The sequence below is a fragment of the Acanthaster planci genome, unplaced genomic scaffold (genome assembly GCF_054643075.1).
Source record: "Acanthaster planci isolate LZ-2023a unplaced genomic scaffold, COTS_SCS Contig245, whole genome shotgun sequence".
Classification (NCBI taxonomy): domain Eukaryota; kingdom Metazoa; phylum Echinodermata; class Asteroidea; order Valvatida; family Acanthasteridae; genus Acanthaster; species Acanthaster planci.
In genome coordinates, this window is record NW_028257865.1 from 9,451 (window position 1) to 31,442 (window position 21,992).

General features: G+C 40.8%; 1 protein-coding gene across 1 annotated transcript; it reads right to left on the reverse strand.

Moving 5' to 3' along the window:
• Window positions 1–1,157: 1,157 nt before the first annotated feature.
• On the reverse strand, window positions 1,158–19,571 carry LOC147794968 (uncharacterized; the record flags this gene model as incomplete). The annotated part of the gene is made up of 8 exons (XM_087132389.1): window positions 1,158–2,073; window positions 2,373–2,473; window positions 3,821–3,934; window positions 15,185–15,446; window positions 16,056–16,195; window positions 16,297–16,378; window positions 17,281–18,909; window positions 19,444–19,571. Coding segments are annotated over 8 exons (2,660 nt in total), but the record flags the coding sequence as incomplete, so codon positions are not given.
• Between the last annotated feature and the right edge of the window lie 2,421 nt (window positions 19,572–21,992).

Consider the following 21,992-nt stretch of genomic DNA (forward strand, 5'->3'; position numbering starts at 1 on the left):
AACTGGTTCCCAAGACATCAGGTTCCAAGCGTCCACTCCTACAAGCTTCCAGCATGCTCAGCCAAAAATCATCTCCGCGCCCCAACAACCAGCATCTGGCATCCAACTTTCCACACTCCAGCTATACCAACTTTGGGTATACCAGCTTCTACGCTAAATTTCACACCTCGTCCGTCCACCCTGCTTTCATAAATACTTAGCCAACCCTCTCCGACCAATGCAGCATCACTCTCCAGAGGACGACCATAGCATCCTCAGTGGTCGAAACATGAAGTTCACTTGCCAGTTTTTACATGGTGCATCGGCAAGCCTCACACAGTACGTTATAAATGGGTCACCAACAATGCTTGGGAAGTCACGCAATGGAGTCTCAAAAACGTCCTGTACAATTTCGCCTGTATAACAGGAATTTAATCATAACCTTATTAGTTATAACGAGCCTACTGTAATTTGAAAGCACATGTACATATATTTTACTATAACAAGCACTCTGATTTTAGAAAAAGTGCCATTCTGCATCACTAAAGACGATAATTTTAGGGAAAAATACGTGTACATTTTTTTATTTAACGCATGGAAAAAAATACAGTACAGCTTGTATAAAATGATGGGATTTTTTCTCAAGATACATGTACATGTATTCAAATTCTCTATGGCAATGAAGGTCACAAAGTAACTACTGATTCCTAACGGCAATGGAGTGGAAATATGGAACTGGCTTGGGTTAAACTTACCCATTCTTTTACTGCCCTGATTTCAATGAATACAACACATCACTGAATTTTGACTGAATGACAAATTGCACTCATTTGTCTTCGATATGTACAAAGAACTCAAAACTTAATCACGTGTTTGCCGTCTTCTGTTGACAAGCTTGTAATCTGTACACTTACTAACTTCATAGTGCACAACATTTTGCTGTGACAAAGTAAAGGTACTGCTGTGTCATTCCATTGAACAAAGTAATCATTCAATTTAACAATTCAACAGAACAGCTTCCCAATTTGCAGGATCTTTTCAAGGCATATTGGACAAACTTTTATTTCATTTGTGCAATCTAAAACACAAGCTTCCATTGAGAGTGTTGATGCCAGCACCAAATTGAAGCGCATCTGGTGGTATAACCATACCCAAATATCCATGCCAAGATATGTCTGGCATGCCAACAGATTGATGGTACAGAAAGAAACAACATAAACAATAAGAAATCAGGATTTAACAAAAAGAAGCAACCAAACAATAACAAACTTCAATTTTTCACAAATATAAACCCAAAGGATTAGGTCTTGGTCAGTCAACCAAAAGGACTAGCCCCCCTCACCCAAAAAAGTAAAAATTTAAAAAAAGGAAAATGACCAATAGGCCCAAATAAAATTGTTAAAAAGTGTGACAGTCGTTACTGAAGTGAAGATATGAAACGGTTGTCTAGTGCAATCAGTTTGTTGTCTGTTTGTTCACATTTGGGAAATTGATTGCCTTGTAAAATTGAAATCAAACAAATGAGTACAAATCTCTAGATCTGCTATTATTGAACGACTGTGCATCAAGAGAAAGAACAAAATGCTAAATTGAACACACTGCTTAAGGAATGAAATGCCTCAAAACAAAATCGAATGCTTGAATTCAGAGTTTGAAACAGTAAAAACTGGAGAAGCAAAATCGGTTTAATTTGAATGCAAGAAAACTAAATTGGCTGCTCATTTGCTAAAATTGACTGAGAAAACCTATACAAACTTATAAATGAAACACACACTGCTTGATATTCACTACAAAATGTCAAGTGAGGCTGCTAACAATAATCAATTTTCAAACAATCTGAAAATATTCAGTATCTCTACTGAAACACAGAGTAAGTCAGACAAAGTTTGCTTAGGTATCGGGTGTGTTCCATCTCAATAGCTTTGGTTTGATCTGCATACCATAGTAGTCAATAATGGAGAGTGCACCAAGGCAGATAGCCACCAGCTCTGCCAGAAGATCATCACTGACTCGATCACAGTACTGCAGTTCAAGGGTGCGTAGACATGGGGCATAGCAAGTCGACCTCACTGGGGAAAATAAATCCTCGTATTCCTGTTTGGAAAAAAAATGGAAGACCCTTTGGAATCAGTGATTAACATGTACGGGTTGTCCATCTTGCACTTCTTCACATTTGCTGATTATCAAAAGGCAACAGCTATGGTAACTGTCTTTCATTTTGCAGTTGTTAACTGAGATCTTTCTTGAGTACTGAGACTAAAATACATGTTCGACTGTATATGTAGTAAGAAAGTGGGCATGGAGTCCACTTGGCACCACACTTTTTGCAATGATGGTACAGAGAATTGGAGTTCAAAATGAATTTGGTTCAGCAAGGGGGATAAAGACTGTACCTCATCGCTTGACAACTGCTCCACACCATTCCTCTGGAGAAGAGTCCTTTCTGTCATCTTCAGTTTGATTAACTTCTTACAGCGCTGCCATTTTGCCAATTCTGAGGGATTGAATCATAAAGGATAGGGAACTGTTTGAGTTTATGGCCTCTGTGGCTGATATCGTCCTTCCAAGAAATATCACTCATAATACTTTAGTACACGTATTTTGAAAATTTGGGGCAAAATATTTTACAATTAGCTACATGTAAGCCATTTCTGACACTCTGCAAATCTAAAAGGGGAGGAAATGGCTGCGAGAGTTCAGAAAAGAGAAAAAGTTAGGCTGGTTTACCTTTACACCAGATGGCATATACACATGCTGGGATTTCCTATTTCTGAAGCATATATAAAATGTTCCAGTAAATTATGTATGCAGTGCTGGGTGACATCCATTCTCATTCCCATGCTTTAGTGATTCCAGTTGAACTTGTACATGAAGAGAGGCTCCAAATACATGAACTGAAGTCCTTCAAGGTTCAGCATGTTTTCAGCCCTCATGACACTGTGGGCCACAGCTTGGACCACCAAAGGTCAGCATTTTTGAAAAAAGTTCAACTTTTAAAAGCACTATGGTTGTGTAATCTTGTTTTAAAACATTTGTAGTCCCAGCTGTAAATACATGTAATGCTGAGCCTGGCACAAGTATGATATGAAATAATACCACTGTCAAGTGGTTAAAATGACTCATCAATGGCTTCATCTCAGTCTTGGGCTTTGCCTGGCTTCAAGATTTTTCAAGACGTATTTGTAAAAAAAAAAAATGTATATAAAAAAAATACATCTTGAAAATAGTTCACGGTACCCGCTGCTTCACCTGACTCGGACCGGCCAGCCGACCCCAGCAAGCTTGGTGGTCGAGTGGTTAAGTTGTCTGCATTAGTAAGCAGGAGGTCGTGGGTTTGAGTCCCACCCGAGTAAGCTTGTGATATTTTTCACAAGCTCTCGGACAAGCACTGAGCATACAGTGTTTATTAATATATACGTTGGGTAAGGGCAAAATTAACATCTCCCCAACGCAAAAATACATCTTGAAAATAGGGGATACTGGTTCAATACGAATCAATACGGTGCCAAAAGAAAGCCAAGGATGGGATTCTTCTCATTTGTTGTAAACACTGAAAGACCAGTGTTGTAAAAACGGCTCCTACTGTAGGTCTGATACGTTACCAACATCGAATATGAAACCTGAGCTTTAGGAGAGGGAATTAGGCATTCAATAGAGGAGGTGGAAACCAAAAGAGATTGCTCTTACCTAACTGGTTAATGCGTGCATCTATTACGTGTTGACATTTACTGTGTACCAGGGAGGCTCCTCCACTAACAGTGGCATTTTTGCATTAATTCTGATGGAAAAATCTCCACACAGATATTATAAAAGTTCTGTAAAAATATTTAAGATTTCACACCTGATATGATGGGCATAAATGGCTTTTCTGTTATGCGTTTGAGTCCCATCAAGTAGAGCTCTACTATAAGAGGACAGCAAGACAACACTGATGATATCGCTGCATCTGTCAGGTCTGTAGTAGAATAAGTTTGGGAGGAAGAAGTCCACTTGGTTACTAGTAAGTTTCTTTATACTTTCTTAGATAGAATGCTACAGTTGACACAAACTTTACCAACATCTGCAGAAAATTGGAAGAATTTTGAAGAAATGACCACTTTGTCATCGATGGATTCCTTTTTGATAATTCCTTTTAGTATACAGTTGACTTTCCTTCTGACAAATTTGGTTGTGGCAAAAATTCTGGTTAAATAACAAAATATGTCTTTGGTCCCAGCGAAAAACTATGCATGTTCCTATGGGGAGAAAATCTGTTGCAGCAAAATTGCATAGTACAAATTCCTTTTACAGTGCAAGGTTTTTGTGACTGTTGCATAAAAAGCATGGTTGGTGACCCATTTATAATGAGTGTTCACAAATACTGGATCACATCATTGCAAATAGGTCTCTAATGTTAATTATTTAATCATGGCCTGATGTAGAATCTTTTCTGTGAAGGTACTTAATTGTTGGACTGTGTACAGTTGCTAATCGTCTGCTGTGGTTACCAACTACAGCCAGTCATTGAATGTCTTGCTCCAGTGACATATTCCAGGGGGCATGTGGCCAAGTGGTTAGGGTCTGTGGCTTCCAATCATAGGGTTGGAGGCTTGAATCCAGCTGCTGGTAGTATGGTGTGGCCCTTGACAAGTCACTTCATACCTACTTGCCTCTCTCCACCCAGGAGTATAAATGGGTACCGGCATTAGCTAGGGAAGCAACCTGCAATGGACTGGCATCCCATCCAGGGGGAAAATAAATATTCTCATTCAATTCATGCCAAGGAAACTGGAGATAAACACCGGTCTGATAAGCCAAATTGGCTCGGACCAGACCAGAGACGCATTCCACTTACCCATGCTGCATGCGCATTACACGCTACAGGGAAATTACATAAGCAATGATCAATTTTACAAAGGGCTTTTGCCATTTTTAAACTTCTGAAAAATAGGGCTATTTAACCCAAACCCGTGATAAATTACTAAATACCTGCCCCATTCATCCATTCAGATAACTTGAAAAAGAAAGACCAAAGTTACAAAACATCCCCAAGACCATAACCCCATTTCGTCCAAAAAATAAATATGACATATAAAGGGTGCTACATTAAACCTCTCAGAAAAAGTAAACTCACCCCAGCCTAAATCTCTGAAAATAGTTACAATAATAATTAAGCGCTAAGTTAGGAACCTGCCAGGAACTGATTGCGCAAACACTGAATTATTCATATCGCAAAGGACTTTGGTAACTGACGCACCTGTCAATGACCTTGTGCACTTGTATGGGGTATGCTTTGCTAGATGTCACATCCAATCACAAAGCACAGTTTAGAGATCAGTGTATCACTCTCGGGCAAGGTTTTCATGGAGTGCATTAATGTTTATATGAGCTGACAATTGTGCACTAATGGTTATTTGAAATTTCAAACACCACCAATGTGCCCAAAAGAAAACTTTTGTTACACACTGAACAATACAAAACAAAGGGACAAAAAAATCTGTGACACAATTTGTGTAAGAAAGAGTACTTGCTAGTTGATCATCAGTCATGGCATTCTCACCATTGCTACTTTGACTTTGTTATCACTGACCTCAGCCATGAATTACGATGGACTGTCTTGGTGTTTTTATATCATTTGTCTAATAACTCAACGTAGCAACTTTCATTTTTTTAAGATAAATAAATGTGTTAAGGTTTATTATTAAAAAGTCACACTACATTTGATGAACAATATTGTGACGAAAATGCCAACAAACTTTCTTTTTTTTTATTTTATCTTTCCCAAATCTCACCTTCTCTTCTAGCAGTCCTGTATTTTCGTCTTTAGGAGCTCAGGTCTATTAAAATCCAATGTTTGAGAGTCCATTTTTAACAATAATTCCATCTCAGTACTGTACTTGTTTATTTAATTGTACATTTAAAAACTGCCCAGGTTTGTGTAAACTGTACTATAAATAGGCTTGGTGTGCAATCCAAAATGGCAACTATTCAAGTGTAACTAAGAGCTTGTGGATTGGTTAGAAGTTCTTCAATTAATTCTAGACGACAGAGACTTCTAGAAACTGATGTAATATATTAAAAGTTGTTAGGAATAATTATAGCTTCTTTGCATGTAAATTGGTCAATTCTGATGGGATTATAGAAATTTATAACTTTGATAACACCTTTGGACAGTTTCGTCTGGTATGCTCATTAGTAGTCAGTATTGTAGCGTAAATCTAGTTGGGTTTTTGTCCTCTAATTTAGCGCAACACTAGAAAAGGGGGACACAGTTGACTCAGGGATTTTAACTCCAAAACTAAACTTGTTTTTTCTTTTTGAATTCTCCCAAGATGGGCCTACTGCCGCAATGCTTCTAAAAACACAACTCATTTTTTTTAAGTGTAGCTGCAATAAATTTTTCTTGAGCACAATTTTTCTGCATCTTAGTAATTTTCATCAATGAAACATCTTACACACTCCTATTTTATTAAATGGATTAAGAAGTGCACACTTTTAAACAATTAAAATTACCCATGTTTTCCTGGACAACTGAGGGTGCTGTTGCTGTGAAGTCAAGGGAAGACATGGTTCAGTGCATAGGTATTTCTATTCAAATTGTGAACCCAGAGTTTACTAAATGAGAACATTTCTGAAAGAGGGATAGATGGTTTCTTAATGCTATGCACATAAACAGCAATGAATCAGCAAAGCAGGGAAAACTTAGTCCAGTAAAATCTACAACAGCGCAGCACTTGTGTACAAACCAGTGTAACATTTAGGCTTCCTCCTGAAATGACTTCTCAGTTTTTCTCATGAATATAAACCATAAAGGCATTAAAATACCCTTTGAAATAGTGAGACCAAGGTTGAAAATAAGGTTTACTGAGGCACAAAGGTGCATTTTACAGGTTTGTAATCAAAACAGTTGGTTACCCTCTAAGCATACAAAAACACACTATGTGGAAAAGTATACATTTTGTAACAACTTAACCTTGCCCTGGAACCTGGCCAAACCCTTCCCTTCCATATTGAAGTAGTCTATTTATAGTTAACTATTTCCAGAGCACTGACTGGCCCAGGCCAGGTGCATGCTGCTGGAGCTGGTGGTGCCATCAACTAGTAAACTATGGAAAACAAACTGTCCCCTACACTGCCCCCTCCCAAAAATGGCCTATTCTCCTGAATAGGGGCAAAATACACCTATCTTCTTCTTATTATTATTTTGAAAGGTTTAATGAGCATGATCAGAAAAGACGAAATCGAATTACAACTTATCACTAATCACTGTCCAGAAGTTGGTCTGAATTAGTGTCCATCAATTTAACTAGGGTGTCTGTGAGAATGTTGGTTAATGTTGATTTAGGCTGCAATTTGGTTCCTTATTCAAGCAAACACACAACAATCATCGAGGACTACCCACAGTAAGTCCATTACGGCTTGACAGGTCTAGTGGGGGCCATCTACTGTGGCCCCTCTCCCAGGCTGTCACGGTGCCATGTTCTCCACTAGATGTCCCCCAGTTCCTAGAATCCAACAGCCTCAGTTTCTTTGCATACTAGGGTGCCGTCTGGTTCCGTCCTGGTCTCCCTGGTGAAAGTAGATAACTCCTCTGTCATCAGAGGCAGTGGCCTCCCAAGTCTTCACCTCTGCATGCTGTAACTTTCTTGTTGGGGAGCACCTACTCTAGCCTGCTGTCTCCACCTGGTCTGACCTGTACCACCACCCTTGAAGATCTGATGATTCTCTCATCCAAGGCAAGGCTGATCAAGGCTATCTATCTAGAGAAATTCTCCTCACCGGGGCTGGTGCGGCAACGCTCCCAACAGCTGCTCCCTCACCTGCCACCCCTCCACTGGCTGCTGCCTCATGGGATCTGGCACGTTGAGCCAGGTAGTCAACCGGCCTGTAGGTCTGGGGGCATTGTCCACAACAAAAAGATCGCTCTTCATGTGCCGCTTTCTCGTGCCTGCATTCATTGTAAGATGACGTGGACTGTAGTCTGGGAACTGTGCACTTGTATGTTGTTTGATGCTCCATCACTGTTTGTTCCTGTCCCAGCTTGCTGTGTGTATGACGACGGTTGTTAGCGCCCTCTGCAGGCTCGATAATGTTAGGGCAAGGATAGACTTGCTGCAAGTACCGCGGGGGCTTGCAAACTGCTCTGCCCCGGCAAGTTCGTGGTGTGCTCTTTTGATCTGAACAAGTCATTGTATGCTGTCAGTTGCCTGCTCCGATCGAGCAATGTGAGCGAAGCCCTAAATAAACCACCTGTAGTAAGACACCAGTCCAAGAAAGCTTCAGACATCAGCAACAATGGCCAGCAAAGGCCAGTTCCGCACAGCACAAACCTTTCCAGGGTCACTAGCAACCCCAGCAGGTGATACCACATGACCGAGGAGCTTCAACTTTAGGTTGGCTGCACAAAGCCTCTGCAAACTTGGCAAAATCTTTGCATGTGTTCATCAAATGCCCATCCAAATACGATGATGGCATCAAGGTACATGTACAACACAGCCATGTGCCATTGCAACTCTGCGAGGACACGCTCCATCAAGCGCTCAACAGTGGAGGGCACGTTGCACAACCCAAAAGGCATGGTAACAAACTGGTAGAGCCCACCTCACCCCGTACGAAATTAAGTTTTTAGCCTGTCTTCCTCAGCTACATGTACCTCTTCCTGCCAGTACCCAAAAGCAAGGTCCAGGTTGAGAAGAATTGGGACCCTGCCAGTGAGTCAAGGTTGTCCTCTATGTGCAGGAGTAGTTGTGTGTCTTTCACTGTAACTTCCTTCAGCCTTCAGTAGTCACTGCACACTAGGACAGACCCGTCCTTCTCTCTTACCAGGACAAGTGGTGAACTCCATGGACTCTCAAATGTCTCAATGACACCCTGCAAGAGCATTTGGGCTATTTTTTTCGTCTGCCACCTCCTGTTTGGTACAGGGTACTCTCCTCAGTCTCTGTTGAATGGGTGGGGCTGTCCCGGTCCCAATGCGGTGCTGGGTCAGGTTAGTCCGGCCAATGTCTCCATCCCAGTAGAGAACACATCACCGAACCATCTCAATAAGGCTGCAAGTCCAGCTCACTCATCAACCTTTAACCCTCTGTAGCTGAACTCAAACAGTGAAGACAGGTGTTCAGGTACCCCCAGCTCTTCACTCTCCCTGGTCTCCCGTCTGTTCTGTTCTTTGTGTTCCAGTTCTGCAACACTATCCACCAGCTCCAGCATGGCAGCAGCAGTCCCATTTCTGAGCATGAGTGCTTCAGGCGATAGGTTTAGGAGTCTCACTGGTACATGGTTGTCCTGGGTATGTACATGTACAAGAGCACTGGCCATGAGAATCTCACGATTCTCGGCAACTGTCTCTCTATTCTACAGCACACCCCATATTGGCAGCTCACCTCCATCGCTGACAACTTGACACTCCAGTAGCATTTGAGATGAAGGTGGCACAACGACATTCTCAGTAATCTGTACCCAGCAGACTGCAGGCACCTGTGGATACTTCAGCAGAGGGGTATTGTAGTTATCAACAGTGAGACACTCTGCCAGACTAGCTGGCATTTGTTTTCTTGCAAGAAGTCCAGTCCCAGGATGGCATTATCATACCTGCCAAGTAGTATGATTTTAGCGTATTTTGTACGAAAAATTGATGAAAATATGGCCGTACATTTTTATCACCATAAAAAACGGATTTTTATCATTTTGACACGGCAAAAAAAGAGGGCGCTGTGTGAAATCAAAGCTAAAATAGCTAAAGCGGCTGCGAGCAAGACTAAGCCACATGTCACACGGTTCGATCACAAATTCGTCAAGTAGACCGTTCGTGATTGGTGTACGTGATGTACACATGCCCCTGGTAGCGCAAGTATCAACCAATCGGAACGTCGCATACCAAACCGATTGGCATGCATTGTGGAGAGTACGTTCTTGCACCTCCGTGGTTCATATGCATGCAAAAGATTTTCCCTTCTGCCATTCACGTTGTCGGATGATTTCACAGACACAGTAAAGACGATGTTTCCAGACAGCAAAATTGCATCCCAGTTTGCTCGTTGTAGGACAAAAACTACCGCTATTGCACGAACCCTAGGTGAACAGACTAAAGGTGAGTAACTCACATAACTGTTATTTGTTTTAGCATTTGGAATTATCAGAGAATTTTGTGGAAAATTAGGCCTAAAAAAAATTGTTGGGTTGGCGTAGGCCTAACAGGTCACTGAAAAATAGGGTAGGTCGGTCACAAATTTTTAAATTTTTTTTTCCAATCTGTTGCAATGCAAACATTTTTAGTATGCATAAACAAATAAAAACAAAAGCCAAAAAATTCTAGGGTCAGCAATAATTTTTAGGGTCGGGCGGTTACAAAAGTTTTTTTAGAAAAAGCCATAAAAACGCTAGGGTCGGAGATATTTTTTTGGGTAGGTCGGAATACGCTAACCCATTGTTGTTTTTTTTAGGCTTTACTTACCATGCATGCAAGTTGTTGGTAATTTTTTTTTTGTGAATTTTAATTCAGTGCCATGCAATGATGGGTAGCTGCAGCCTAGGCCTTTTGGGGCCAACATTTCTATTTCAGTGAATCAATTACAATTAATGCATAAATGCATAATGAATGAATGTTCAAAATGTTGATGGGTTTGTAAATCATGTAAAAGCATGAATCAATCTACAGTGACAATTGGAATTCCAGTATATGAAGATGGGATTGTGACATTTCTGTGTCTAGTTAAATGACTTATCAGCAAGATAGCAAGATCCAATTGTCGTTCGCTACTTCAATGAAACAGTGAAAAAAGTTGTGAATGTGTTACTGGAGATCGCCACTACCGAAGAAAGGTCAACAGGGGAGAACAGTTTTCAACTACTCAACAAAGCCTTGCAAGAAAAGTAGATCCCATGGAAGACAACGCATCTGTGATGATGGGCATTCATGCAGGTGAAGCAGCAATTGTGAGGAAGGAGAATCCAGATAGATTTGTTCTTGGATGCCTCTGCCACTGTCTTCACTTACCAGCAGAAAAAGGAGCTTCAACTTTGCCTTTCACTCCAGTTGATGTACTGATCTCCATCTACTATTTTTTGGAGAAGTCATCCAAGCGCCACAAAGAACTGAAAGGAGTGCAGAGCCTGTGTGTGGCACTGCAAATCACAAAATATTGAAACATGTGTGCATCCGATTGCTCTCCCTTGAGAAAGCTTTGAACAGACTGTTGGGACAGGGGCCTGCATTGCTAGAATATTTCAAGCGGGAAGCTGGTCATGGGTCAGCAAAAAGAAAGAAAGAGGACGATTCAAATCAACCAAAATAAACACAGAAATCAAAGCAAACCAAAGAGAGTGCAAGCATTACAACAGCATCATGCGCTGGGAAGGGCTCTGCAGTTCACAGTTCACAGAGCAGCAGCAATGATTTTGCCAGGGCAATCGGTGCCTACACAATCCCCAAGAAGAAACCTACATCAACTCCTGTGGCCAAGAGTACAGCTGCAGTCCCAGGAAAGAAGCAGTTCCCCTCAAGAGAAGAGAAAAGCAAGCAAAACACCACATCAACCACTACCAAACCAACTGGTAATGCAGCCTCAATTCCAAAGTCTGACAAGAGAGAAACCTTAAAAGCTGCAAACATTAATGCAACACTTTTGGATGACTGCAATAAACTTTATTGTTTGTTTTTAAAACAAACATTACCACTCTTCACCCATCTGAATTTAGAACTTCAGAGAGATGAACCAATGATACAAGTGCTTCGTAAGAACTGGTTTTCTCAAAGATGTTATGTTCTGTCAGACTCTCTCACAAACAAAATATCCACCCAAGCCACAGCCAGGCTATGGAAGTAACGTGCACACCAAAATGAACTGTTGCGTAAATGCACGAAAGCAACTGCTGTGAGCAACACCAGGAAATTATAAGGTCTATTGAAGCCTGCACGAGTAAGTATTAAAGTTCAAATATTATGTGGTCACGCAAAGGTACTTGTAAGCTTGTCTTTCCTGTTTGTTTGGGAAAATACACATTTTATTGAAAAATACACATTTTGGAACCTCCGAATACACTTTTGCGATTCTAAAGGTTGGCAGGTCTGCATTATCACTCACGTGGGTGGAGATGAAACTTTCTGATGCACCAGTGTCAATCAGGAAAATCACAGCCATGTCCATAATCACCCTTCTAACATAGAGTCCCAGTTCATGAGAAGATGTTGGTCATGTTGCAACACTGGGAGGTGGTGGGACTGTCAACACCGTAGGTGGGGCTGCCTTTGTTGGCCGTGGGGCTGTCTGCATCTGTGGCGAGGATGCCCACGCGGGTGGCAGGGTTTCCTGCGCCGGCGGTGAGGCTATCTGTCTCAAAGGCGGGACTGCCTGCGCCGGAGGTAAGGCTACCTGTGCCAACGGTGGAACTGCCTGCACCAGCAGGCCAGGCTACCTTCGCTGGCGGCGGGACTGCCTGCACTTTAGGTACACTGGGCCGCTGGACATCTACGGCAGGGCTTCTGGCCCCAAGACTGGCCTTACCTGGTTTAACGGATGCTGATAACGGACGCTGGTCGTTCTTTAGGAGGGGGCACTGGGCCTGGAAATGGTCCAGGCTACCACACTTCCAGCATCCTGGCTTCCAGTCATCGGCCTTCTTTGTTCCCTTGCCACGGCACTGTATTTCCAACAGTTTGCACACCATTGTTGCCACCTTGTCAGTTTGCACAGGCTCCGCAGATTTCACTGCCTTGATCATCCAGCCTTCTCCATCTTGAACCATACTTCAGCCTCCACAACAATCTGTACAGCTTCATCAAGCATGGATGGCTTCTCTCGGAGTAGTGCCCGTTTGAGGTCAATGTCATCCAGCGTGTTCTTAAACTGATTAATGATAAATGAATATTGGTATTGACATCACTGTCCTTTTATTAATGAACTTAGGATTTGTTTACATTGGATTTGGGGTTGTTAACACACCTGATAAGTGAGTTTTTTGTTACTACTGTATAATTTATTCATAAGCAAAGAAAATGATAAGTTATAGAATTTCTTGAAGATTAGCTCAGCCTTTTGAGTAAGATTTTGCTGGAATAATATGTGACAAATTAAGGGAATCTTATTGTGAATTTGTTCAATGTGAGCTTCAGAAGTGGGCGCGGCCTACTTGTGTGTGTAGTATTCTGGAAAAGGCATGCAGTTTAAAGGTAAAAATAGGGTAAATTTTGTGTGAATCGAGGCTAGTTGGTTGATATTCGTCCAAGAGTAAGCAATTGTACTGCTGATCACTGATGGTTTGATTAGTTTTGGGGAGCAAAAGAGTTATTTAGTAGGCCTTACCTGTTATAGGAAAGGGGAGCTGTTCACAGGAATTCCGGATCGTTGAGATTTTTGTCATAGTGTTAACTATATTTTGAGTTGGGGAGCTGAATCAGAGAGCACTGAATTGAGAACTGGTTTGAGAATGAGTTTTTTACCAAGAAGCTGGGGAGCTTTTGCCTAGGGAGCTGGGGAGCTTTTGCCTGGGGAGCTAGGGAGCTGGGGAGCTTTTGCCTGGGGAGCTAGGGAGCTGGGGAGCTTTTGCCTGGGGAGCTAGGGAGCTGGGGAGCTTTTGCCTGGGGAGCTAGGGAGCTGGGGAGCTTTTGCCTAGGGAGCTGGGGAGCTTTTGCCTGGGGAGCTGGGGAGCTTAAGAACACATTGTCACTGTAAGTCATTCAATCGATTACCTGGAATCCTAGTTGGGGAAGAACTAGAGTTGGTGATCATATGAGAGACTTATTTTGGAGTCAGGCTAGAGAGTCTGGATGCCTTGGAGGACCTTGAAGAGGGCTTGAATGCCTAAAGCTTAAGGGCCGGCGACCATTTAGACCCGGTTTGAAAAGGTAAGCTCGCCCGGTTGCAAAAACCCCTTTCATACCAGCCTGGCTACCGGCCTGGGATGCTGGACTGGTTGTTGATCTCGAACTTCTCCATCCTGGGGTCTATTGTTTGCAAGTACTGGTAGGCCTAGGCATTATACCGCGTGGGCTACCGGGGGGGGGCCTTTTCAAACCGGGTCTAAATGGTCCCCTTCCCTAAGTGAATGGGCCTGGGCCAGAGTTGATGTTTGACATAGGCCTGGGTTCCTAGTGTTGGCCTAGGGCTAACATTAAAGTTTGTATTTGAGAAAGGCCTGGGGCCTAGAGTTTTTGTAGTTTAAGTGAGTTGGCCTGAGGCTAACATTAGAGTTTGTATTTGAGAAAGGCCTGGGGCCTATGTGTTTTCTTTTGATTACAGGCAACACTAACCTAAGTTAAGTTTTTATCAATAGCGAGTCTGTGCACTTGAAGATGATAGAGGCTTAAACAATGCCCAGTCATTCATCTATTGATTGATTGGACAAGTTTAAATGATACTTGATTCAATCAGAGACCAGGACAGGTGAGACATGGTTGCTTGAGACCACAGCGTTCAACTTATCTCCCTTCTGTGTTCCCCTCAGCACACTGGAATGTTGAAGAGCTTAGCTTCATTTTTGTCACACTGGATTATTATTGAGGGGAAAAGCAGGACAATTTATAAATAGCTCCAAGGATTGTAAATATAGAATGTAAACAGGAGTGCTGACTTGGTTGGAATTGTGGATTTACAGTTAAAGAATTGTTCTTGATTCGTTCTGAATTGCTGAAGTTCTGACTGCATTTATTTTAGTCTTTTCTCTCTGCGCCTGGTTCTATTTTAGAGAAATTTTGTCATATATTTTGACCCAGATCCACATACGCCATTGTGAATTACTAAACTGGAGGGGCGGCACTCCGGAGGTTTAGGCTTTAACTATTCTACCTGGTGGCAGCGCTATCGATGTTTCTTAAAGGAACCCCCATTTGTTTCATCTCTCTCTCTCTCTCTTTCTGTTTTCCACCACAATACCCTAGGAGGGCATGTTCAAAATATTAAATCATGCATATTTACGTACATGTATATGCATGAATGCATGCATAAATTTTATAGAATCTGTACATGTGGTAAACCATACAGCAAATTTCAGATACAATGAAAATTTTAACTGGGTCTGTGGATTTGTAACAACTGGAGTCAACTGCAGAGAGCAAGTACATGTAATTACAAATTTAAAATATAAGTTATACAAAAGAGAACACAGATGGGTTTTCTTCTTAAAGATATCAACCACCTGAGCATGACTTTATACATGCACATTCAAAGAAACAGGCATTTCAAAAATCCTGAAAATTCTTCTTCTCATAAAAACACAGAGATGAACTTACCTGAATTCCAGCTGATGTCCAGGTTTTTCAAGTGTCTCAGATTGGGCATCATAGCTTGGGCCACCCCATCTGTCAAGTTCTCCACGCCAGACATGTTGAGAAAGACCAGACCAGTACAGTTCCAAGCTAGGGACATGAGGGTGTTTGCTGGCATGGAGCACTGGCGAAGTGTCAGTGTTTCTAAGGCAGTGCAGTGTTTAGCAATCTCTGCCAGCCCCTGGTCACTGATCTCTTCGCACCAGGAAATTTCTAAAGTCGTGATCTGAAAAGATTAATCATTTAATCCTGCAGCTTCTGGATGCTCAAAATATGTGACTGAATACCCCCAAAAACCAGACTGACATTTGACTGAATACCCTCAAAAACCAGACTGACATTTGACTGAATACCCCCAAAAACCAGACTGACATTTGACAAATACTCTCCCCTTCTCAGAATTTTCACACTTCAAAAATCATGTACAGTAATATTTGGTCAGCAGAAAGCTTTGTAGTTACAGGCAGGAATTGCACTGTTTGTGTATGTTGGTATCATTTATCAGATAATACCTTGTAACTTTGGCCTGGCTTTGGAATGTTGAGGCAAAGATACTGGTTGCCGAGGTGATAAAGCCAATTGGAGCAAATAGGGCTTGGCCCAATAATGCAAAAATTGAGCTACATGTATATGTGAATTCAAAGCTGGAAAAATCACGAATGATCGCATCACTCAAAACTGTTTTCAGAAAGAAACGGACAACTTGAAAAATTGTGTTTTGTGAGGAATATGAAGATGGGGATTGGCAGCTAGAATATGAATGCATGGATAATAACATCAAATCATGCAACTCGGAAAACTGAATGAAAAAAATTTAAAGGATTTTAGATTATACCTTCTCTCCTAGATACTTTGCGATGCGGGCGAGAGTGGAGTCACTGATGTTTGTCTCTGAGAGCTTCAAACTGTGAAGGTTACATGTGTTACCTTGCATGAAGACTGGCATCAAGGCTGCATCTGCAATATAGCACACACCTACAACCAACAGTACATGTGATCAGTTATCTTCCAGTTTGCTCTTTTAATGCCCAAAAGCTCACAGGGTGAAGGAAGGTGAATGCATGTTGATCACTTACCTTGGAGATCAAGTTGTTGTAAATTTCTACATTTGCTAAGCAAGTTTGCCACTCCAAAACTTGTCAGGCTGCTACAGTCGACCTGTTGAACCATGGAGGACAAGGCAACATTATGAAACTTGCTTGCAAGTTTTGAAGAGGTACAAATGTACTAACAATTTTGTGAGTGGGTCAGATAGAGTATGTTTAAAACAAATGCAGGTTTGTCTTAATCCAAACCCTCCTAGATCTTTTAAAATATACAGGTTGTCTGATTTAAATCACCTTAATTTAAATCACTAATTTAAATCGTGATTTAAATGAAAATGATTTTTTTTGAAAAAAAATCACTGATTTAAATCAATATATTTAATTTTGGGGGTAAAAAGGCAAAAAAGTTTGAATTTCTTTCATACTGATTGGAAATATTTGCAGGTTTTGCACATTTTAAACAGTAAATCCCCCCTCAGTGAGCCTTCCAGTTCCTAGTATTAAAGAAGTATGAGTGCACATGTGTTACACAAAATCTGGGTTGGCAAGACTTTTATGTTCAATTCTGTTCACTTGTTTTGATTTAAATCAACTTTTTGGATTCAGTGAGTGTATTTGATGCAAAGGATTTATAATAATTTATAATTTTACTTCATTTAAATTGCCCACTTCAGAGTTTACTTATAGAGGAAGGACACAGGAGTTAGATCTCTGGCATTTCAAAGTGCTTATGCCGATATGAATAAAAAAAATCTGATTTAAATTTCAAAATCCAATTTTTAATTTTTTTTCAAATAAAAAAAAACCAATCTGGAAAATCTATCTAGAAGTTTTATTAGATTTTGTAAGATTGATGACGGTACTTTGCAACTAAAACATGCTTCATTAACCTGTGCCAAAGAAAATGATCTGGCAGAACTATTCATTCAGAGGTGTGGAATGACAATTGCCCGTTTACATGTACCTGCGAATATACACTGCTGTAAAAGTACATGAACTTGAAAGTGTTCTCACCAGGCAAAGAGATCGTAGCTCAGCTCCTCCAGCAGCAATTATCTCAAGCATGGTATCGCTCAGTTCCTTCCAACAAATGGTCAGCTTTCGGAGCTGTGTATTTGCCACAAAGAACTCCTTCAGACATGTCATGACCAAGGTTGCATCAAAGTCGATGATGCTCATATCTAGGGCTGTTAGGCACGGTGTGTACAGGCGATGCCATGGGCATACTGCAGCCTTTTTCTCATCCAGGGTTTCTCCAGTTGCAAGGGTACAAGTATCTTGCAAGACCTTTAGATCATTCTCATTGACTGAATCTGCTGGTCTTGTTTTACAAGCATCATCTGGAAAACTGGCAGTGGGTAAAGAATCCCTGTTGAAGGAATATTCAATACTGGACTTTGACGGTCTTTGATTTCTTGCAGCTTCTAAATCTGAGATGTAACACTCACTATTATTGCCTAACTTTGGCCAAGTTAATGTATATAAGCTATCTGTTGGCTGGACAGGCACTGAATTGCTTGGGCAATCCTCAGGCATTGATCCTAATATAGCATTTTTGGCCCCCTCATTCACTAAACCTGTTTCACCTGCACTGTCCTCCAAATCACCCAGTCTTTCTCCTTTCTCATAGTATGATCCTCGTAGTGTCTTACAATGAAGACACTGCTCTTCCAATTCAATTTGTGCACTTCCTCTGACCAGAAGACCAGCCTTTTGAGGTGATGTTTTACTATGTTCAAACTTTGCAGCATCATTCCAGCCCAATCTTTGCTGTTCAAGAGAGTGTGAGCAAAGTTGTGAATCTCTTTCATGCCTCAACCTCTGACAAGAGTATTCAATGACACTTTTCACAAAATGTCCAATTTCAGAATCTGGTCCATGTGCATCTCTAGTGCCACCAAGATTTAAACCATTTCTGCCATAATCCTGTTGCTGAACTGACTCATCTGTCATCTCCCCTACATTCCCTCCTAAACCATCCTGTACATGTAGGATCTTTTTATTCTGGCTGCCTTCAAAGCTGCCTTTTTTATTCTCATTATCCGTCTTATTACTGGTTATTCTCTGGACCTCAAGACTCCCACTTCTGTCCCCTTGATTTTCCTGTATTTTCAGTGCTATTTCTTTGAGGTCAAACCCTTGTCTCTCAAATCCCCAAGCTTTATCACAATTTGCCTGTACTTTTTCCCCAGTATGAGCTGACAATTCCTTTTCTTGCACTCTCTGATCTTCCTCATCCATCTCCTCAGCATCTTCCTCATCTTCAGGTGTCACTTTTTCTTCCTCTATTCTCTGAAAATTCTCCAGACATCCTGCTCCAGCCTCTCTCATCTTCTCCTGTTTTTCTGCTGCCAGTGCTCCAACATCCTCTACCATAGTAGCAATGTCACCATCATCGTGCACATCCCCTTTTTCTAGCACCTTCCTTCCCTCTGCCTCCCTAATCTCTTGATGCCTCTGACTTCCCTCTTCTTGGAGATTCTTGAGTCTTTCCTGAAGCAGCCTGAACTCTGTTATCAGCTGACACAATGTCTCTCCTTTTGAGGAATCCTTATCTAGATTGGCTTTGTTTGCCTCTGCTGCCAACTGTACTGCTGTTGAGAGGCTGTAGCCAGACAGAAACCACAGTATCGTGCAATCCATCTGGAAGAAAAAAAGAACATTGAATTAGAATATGTAAATATTCATGTATTCATACGGAAATAACTGTTCAAATATGATTCTCTTATTATTAGCTTAATCAGGGTTCCAGCTGGCAAATTTCAAACAGCTCCCAAAGCTTTAGCAGAATACATATTTTTGTAGCCACATACTTTCTTAATAAGGAGCTGGATACATTTATTTTTACTCACCAATTGCTAAGGATGACAACCAAACTTTGTAACAAAGTTTGTAAATGAATGTTATCATCACTTGGCAACTCTGACAAATAACTGCTGGAGCCCTGCTTCAGTAATTTACAATATAAGATATTCACAATTAAAGCTCAGAGGAAAAAACACAATATCTGATATCAAACCATAAGTAAAACACAAGTTTGTTTGTGTTTTATTAATGATAGTGCTGTGCTGAGGACAGGAATATCATCTTTTAAGCTAAAGCCTTCTGTCTTCAATAGAAAGAGGAGCAGCAGTATCACATAAGAAAATAAAACATTGGGACTTGAATATGACCTACCCGTGTAGCAGCCACATTCAGGTTCCTTAACCTTGGCCCACACAGCTCAGTCAGATGGCGGATGCAGGTACTCGTCAGCTGCTGGTTCCCTGATAAATCCACACTCTTAAGATTGCAACCCCAACTGGCTGGGAAGGTAGAAAACAAACGTGGAGCAAAAAGGCATAACGGTGCATTCACAAAAACTCCATTAGAATTTTTACCACTGACCCACTTAAAACCATACAAAATTCTCAATGTCCGGAAAGACAGCGGCGATGGGCATCAAGCCACATCAAGTAACTGTGGCCAGGTTACATATGTTCCTGAATTCCGAAAATCCTCCAAAGCCTTCTGATGATTTTTGAAGCATCTGGTAAAGTGGAAAATCGGGACAAAAATCCACATGTACATGTTGCTGTTTTCATGGAGAAACACACACATGGATTTTGAAGAAAACAGTACTTCAAGATAAATGCATGAGAAGTTTCTTCAATTTTAAAACAGCAGAAAGTACTACTTTGTAACAACTTCATGTAATAAGGAAACCTTTGTTTGAATGATGAACCCAGTAATCAGAATGAACATAGCAGTTGATTAGCAGAAATTACTTGGCAAAGATGCTTGTCCTTTCATGAAAATGAAAATTCACATTTTCCAACATTCTGACCTTTCTGTTCAATGTGTTTTCCTATAGGGTGCATGCATACTTATGCATGTGTGGCCGTTGGTTATGCGAACTTAAATGAAGGAATGAATGTAACCAAACAAACAGAATGAAAGAAATGCAGACATCTATTCTGATATGTGGAACTAAATTTAACAAAATATAATCACTTGTACTCCTCCTTTTACACACTTGGGTTGGCTGCCAGTGCAAACCAATAATGTAAAGAAGTACTTAAGACCGATTCAAATTAATTCCTTGTCTATCATCACTCAAAGTTATATTTTTCGGCTGGGAGAACCTTTGATATTAGATATTTCAAATGTAAAAAATACCTTTCTTGCACAGTATTTTAATACTTGAGTGTTCCATAAATCAGCATGATCAAATCAATTGGTCATGGTTGAGGGCAAGACTACAGAATTTAAAAAACACAGGACCATTTTAGTGGTGCAGACACATCTGCAAGGTTGAACAGCACCGGAAATTTGTGAAAAAAATTGGAAATATCCAAAAATTCACGATGGTAGGGAAAACTGGGTCAGGGCAGTGATGATAAACAAGGAATTAATTGTAAGTGGCCTAACATAACAATGAATATCACATATTCCCTCCACATATTAAAGACGATTCACACCATTTTCAAATTAATCTTAACATACATAACGGTAATTCCAGAAAAGAGCCGTCCAAAAGTGTGACATTTTTATGTCCCTGTTACATCTCAACTGTTATATGACATGGAAATATCACCGGAATTCATTTCAAACTATTACTATTTGTTTAGCAGGTATTTTGCATAAATTCATCACTCTTGGAAAATAATATATCAGATGTGACAGGGACACAAAAAAAATGGACCCCTAATTTCTGAAATTACCCACATATCTTCGGTATCTGGTCAACCGTAGTCTATTCTCAAACACAAAATATTAATTTACTTCCGGTGATTATTTGCAAAACAAACCTAATTATATAATGTTATTAAGGGTCTACAGCTCGAGATCAGACTAATTTTTTCTTTCATGCTAGACACATAAGTAATTTAGCTTAGTTAAATTTCATTAGAATTTTCTGTTATTTTGTCAAACCTGGTGAAGTTTATTCACAATTAATTGAATTTATTAGCTTTTGCCTGCTGAACTTGTGGATTCACCACTGCAAGCATTTTAATGCCTTTATTACACAACTTAATCTTGCATCCAATTTGGCTTTTGTCTCTCCCTTTCACTGTGTCTCACCTGATGTTTTCCCTTCAAGTTTTGAGTTTGTAGGCCAGATACATGTACATGTATTTGTAAGTGTTGACTTTTTTGCATGCCCAAACATAAGTCAATTCTATTTCTAACACCAACAGAGTAGTTTCTTTCAGCAGTAGACAATGTGTGGCTGGCGCATTTAACTGTGGCTTCTTGACCATTTTTCACTTGTGTGAGTACTGCGCCTAAGTCATATGCTGATAGCCTGTAGTTTCTTTCAGCAGTAGACAATGTGTGCGGCTGGCGCATTTAACTGTGGCTTCTTGACCATTTTTCACTTGTGTGAGTACTGCGCCTAAGTCATATGCTGATAGTCTGTAGTTTCTTTCAGCAGTAGACAATGTGCGGCTGGCGCATTTAACTGTGGCTTCTTGACCATTTTTCACTTGTGTGAGTACTGCGCCTAAGTCATATGCTGATAGTCTGTAGTTTCTTTCAGCAGTAGACAATGTGCGGCTGGCGCATTTAACTGTGGCTTCTTGACCATTTTTCACTTGTGTGAGTACTGCGCCTAAGTCATATGCTGATAGCCTGTAGTTTCTTTCAGCAGTAGACAATGTGCGGCTGGCGCATTTAACTGTGGCTTCTTGACCATTTTTCACTTGTGTGAGTACTGCGCCTAAGTCATATGCTGATAGTCCGTA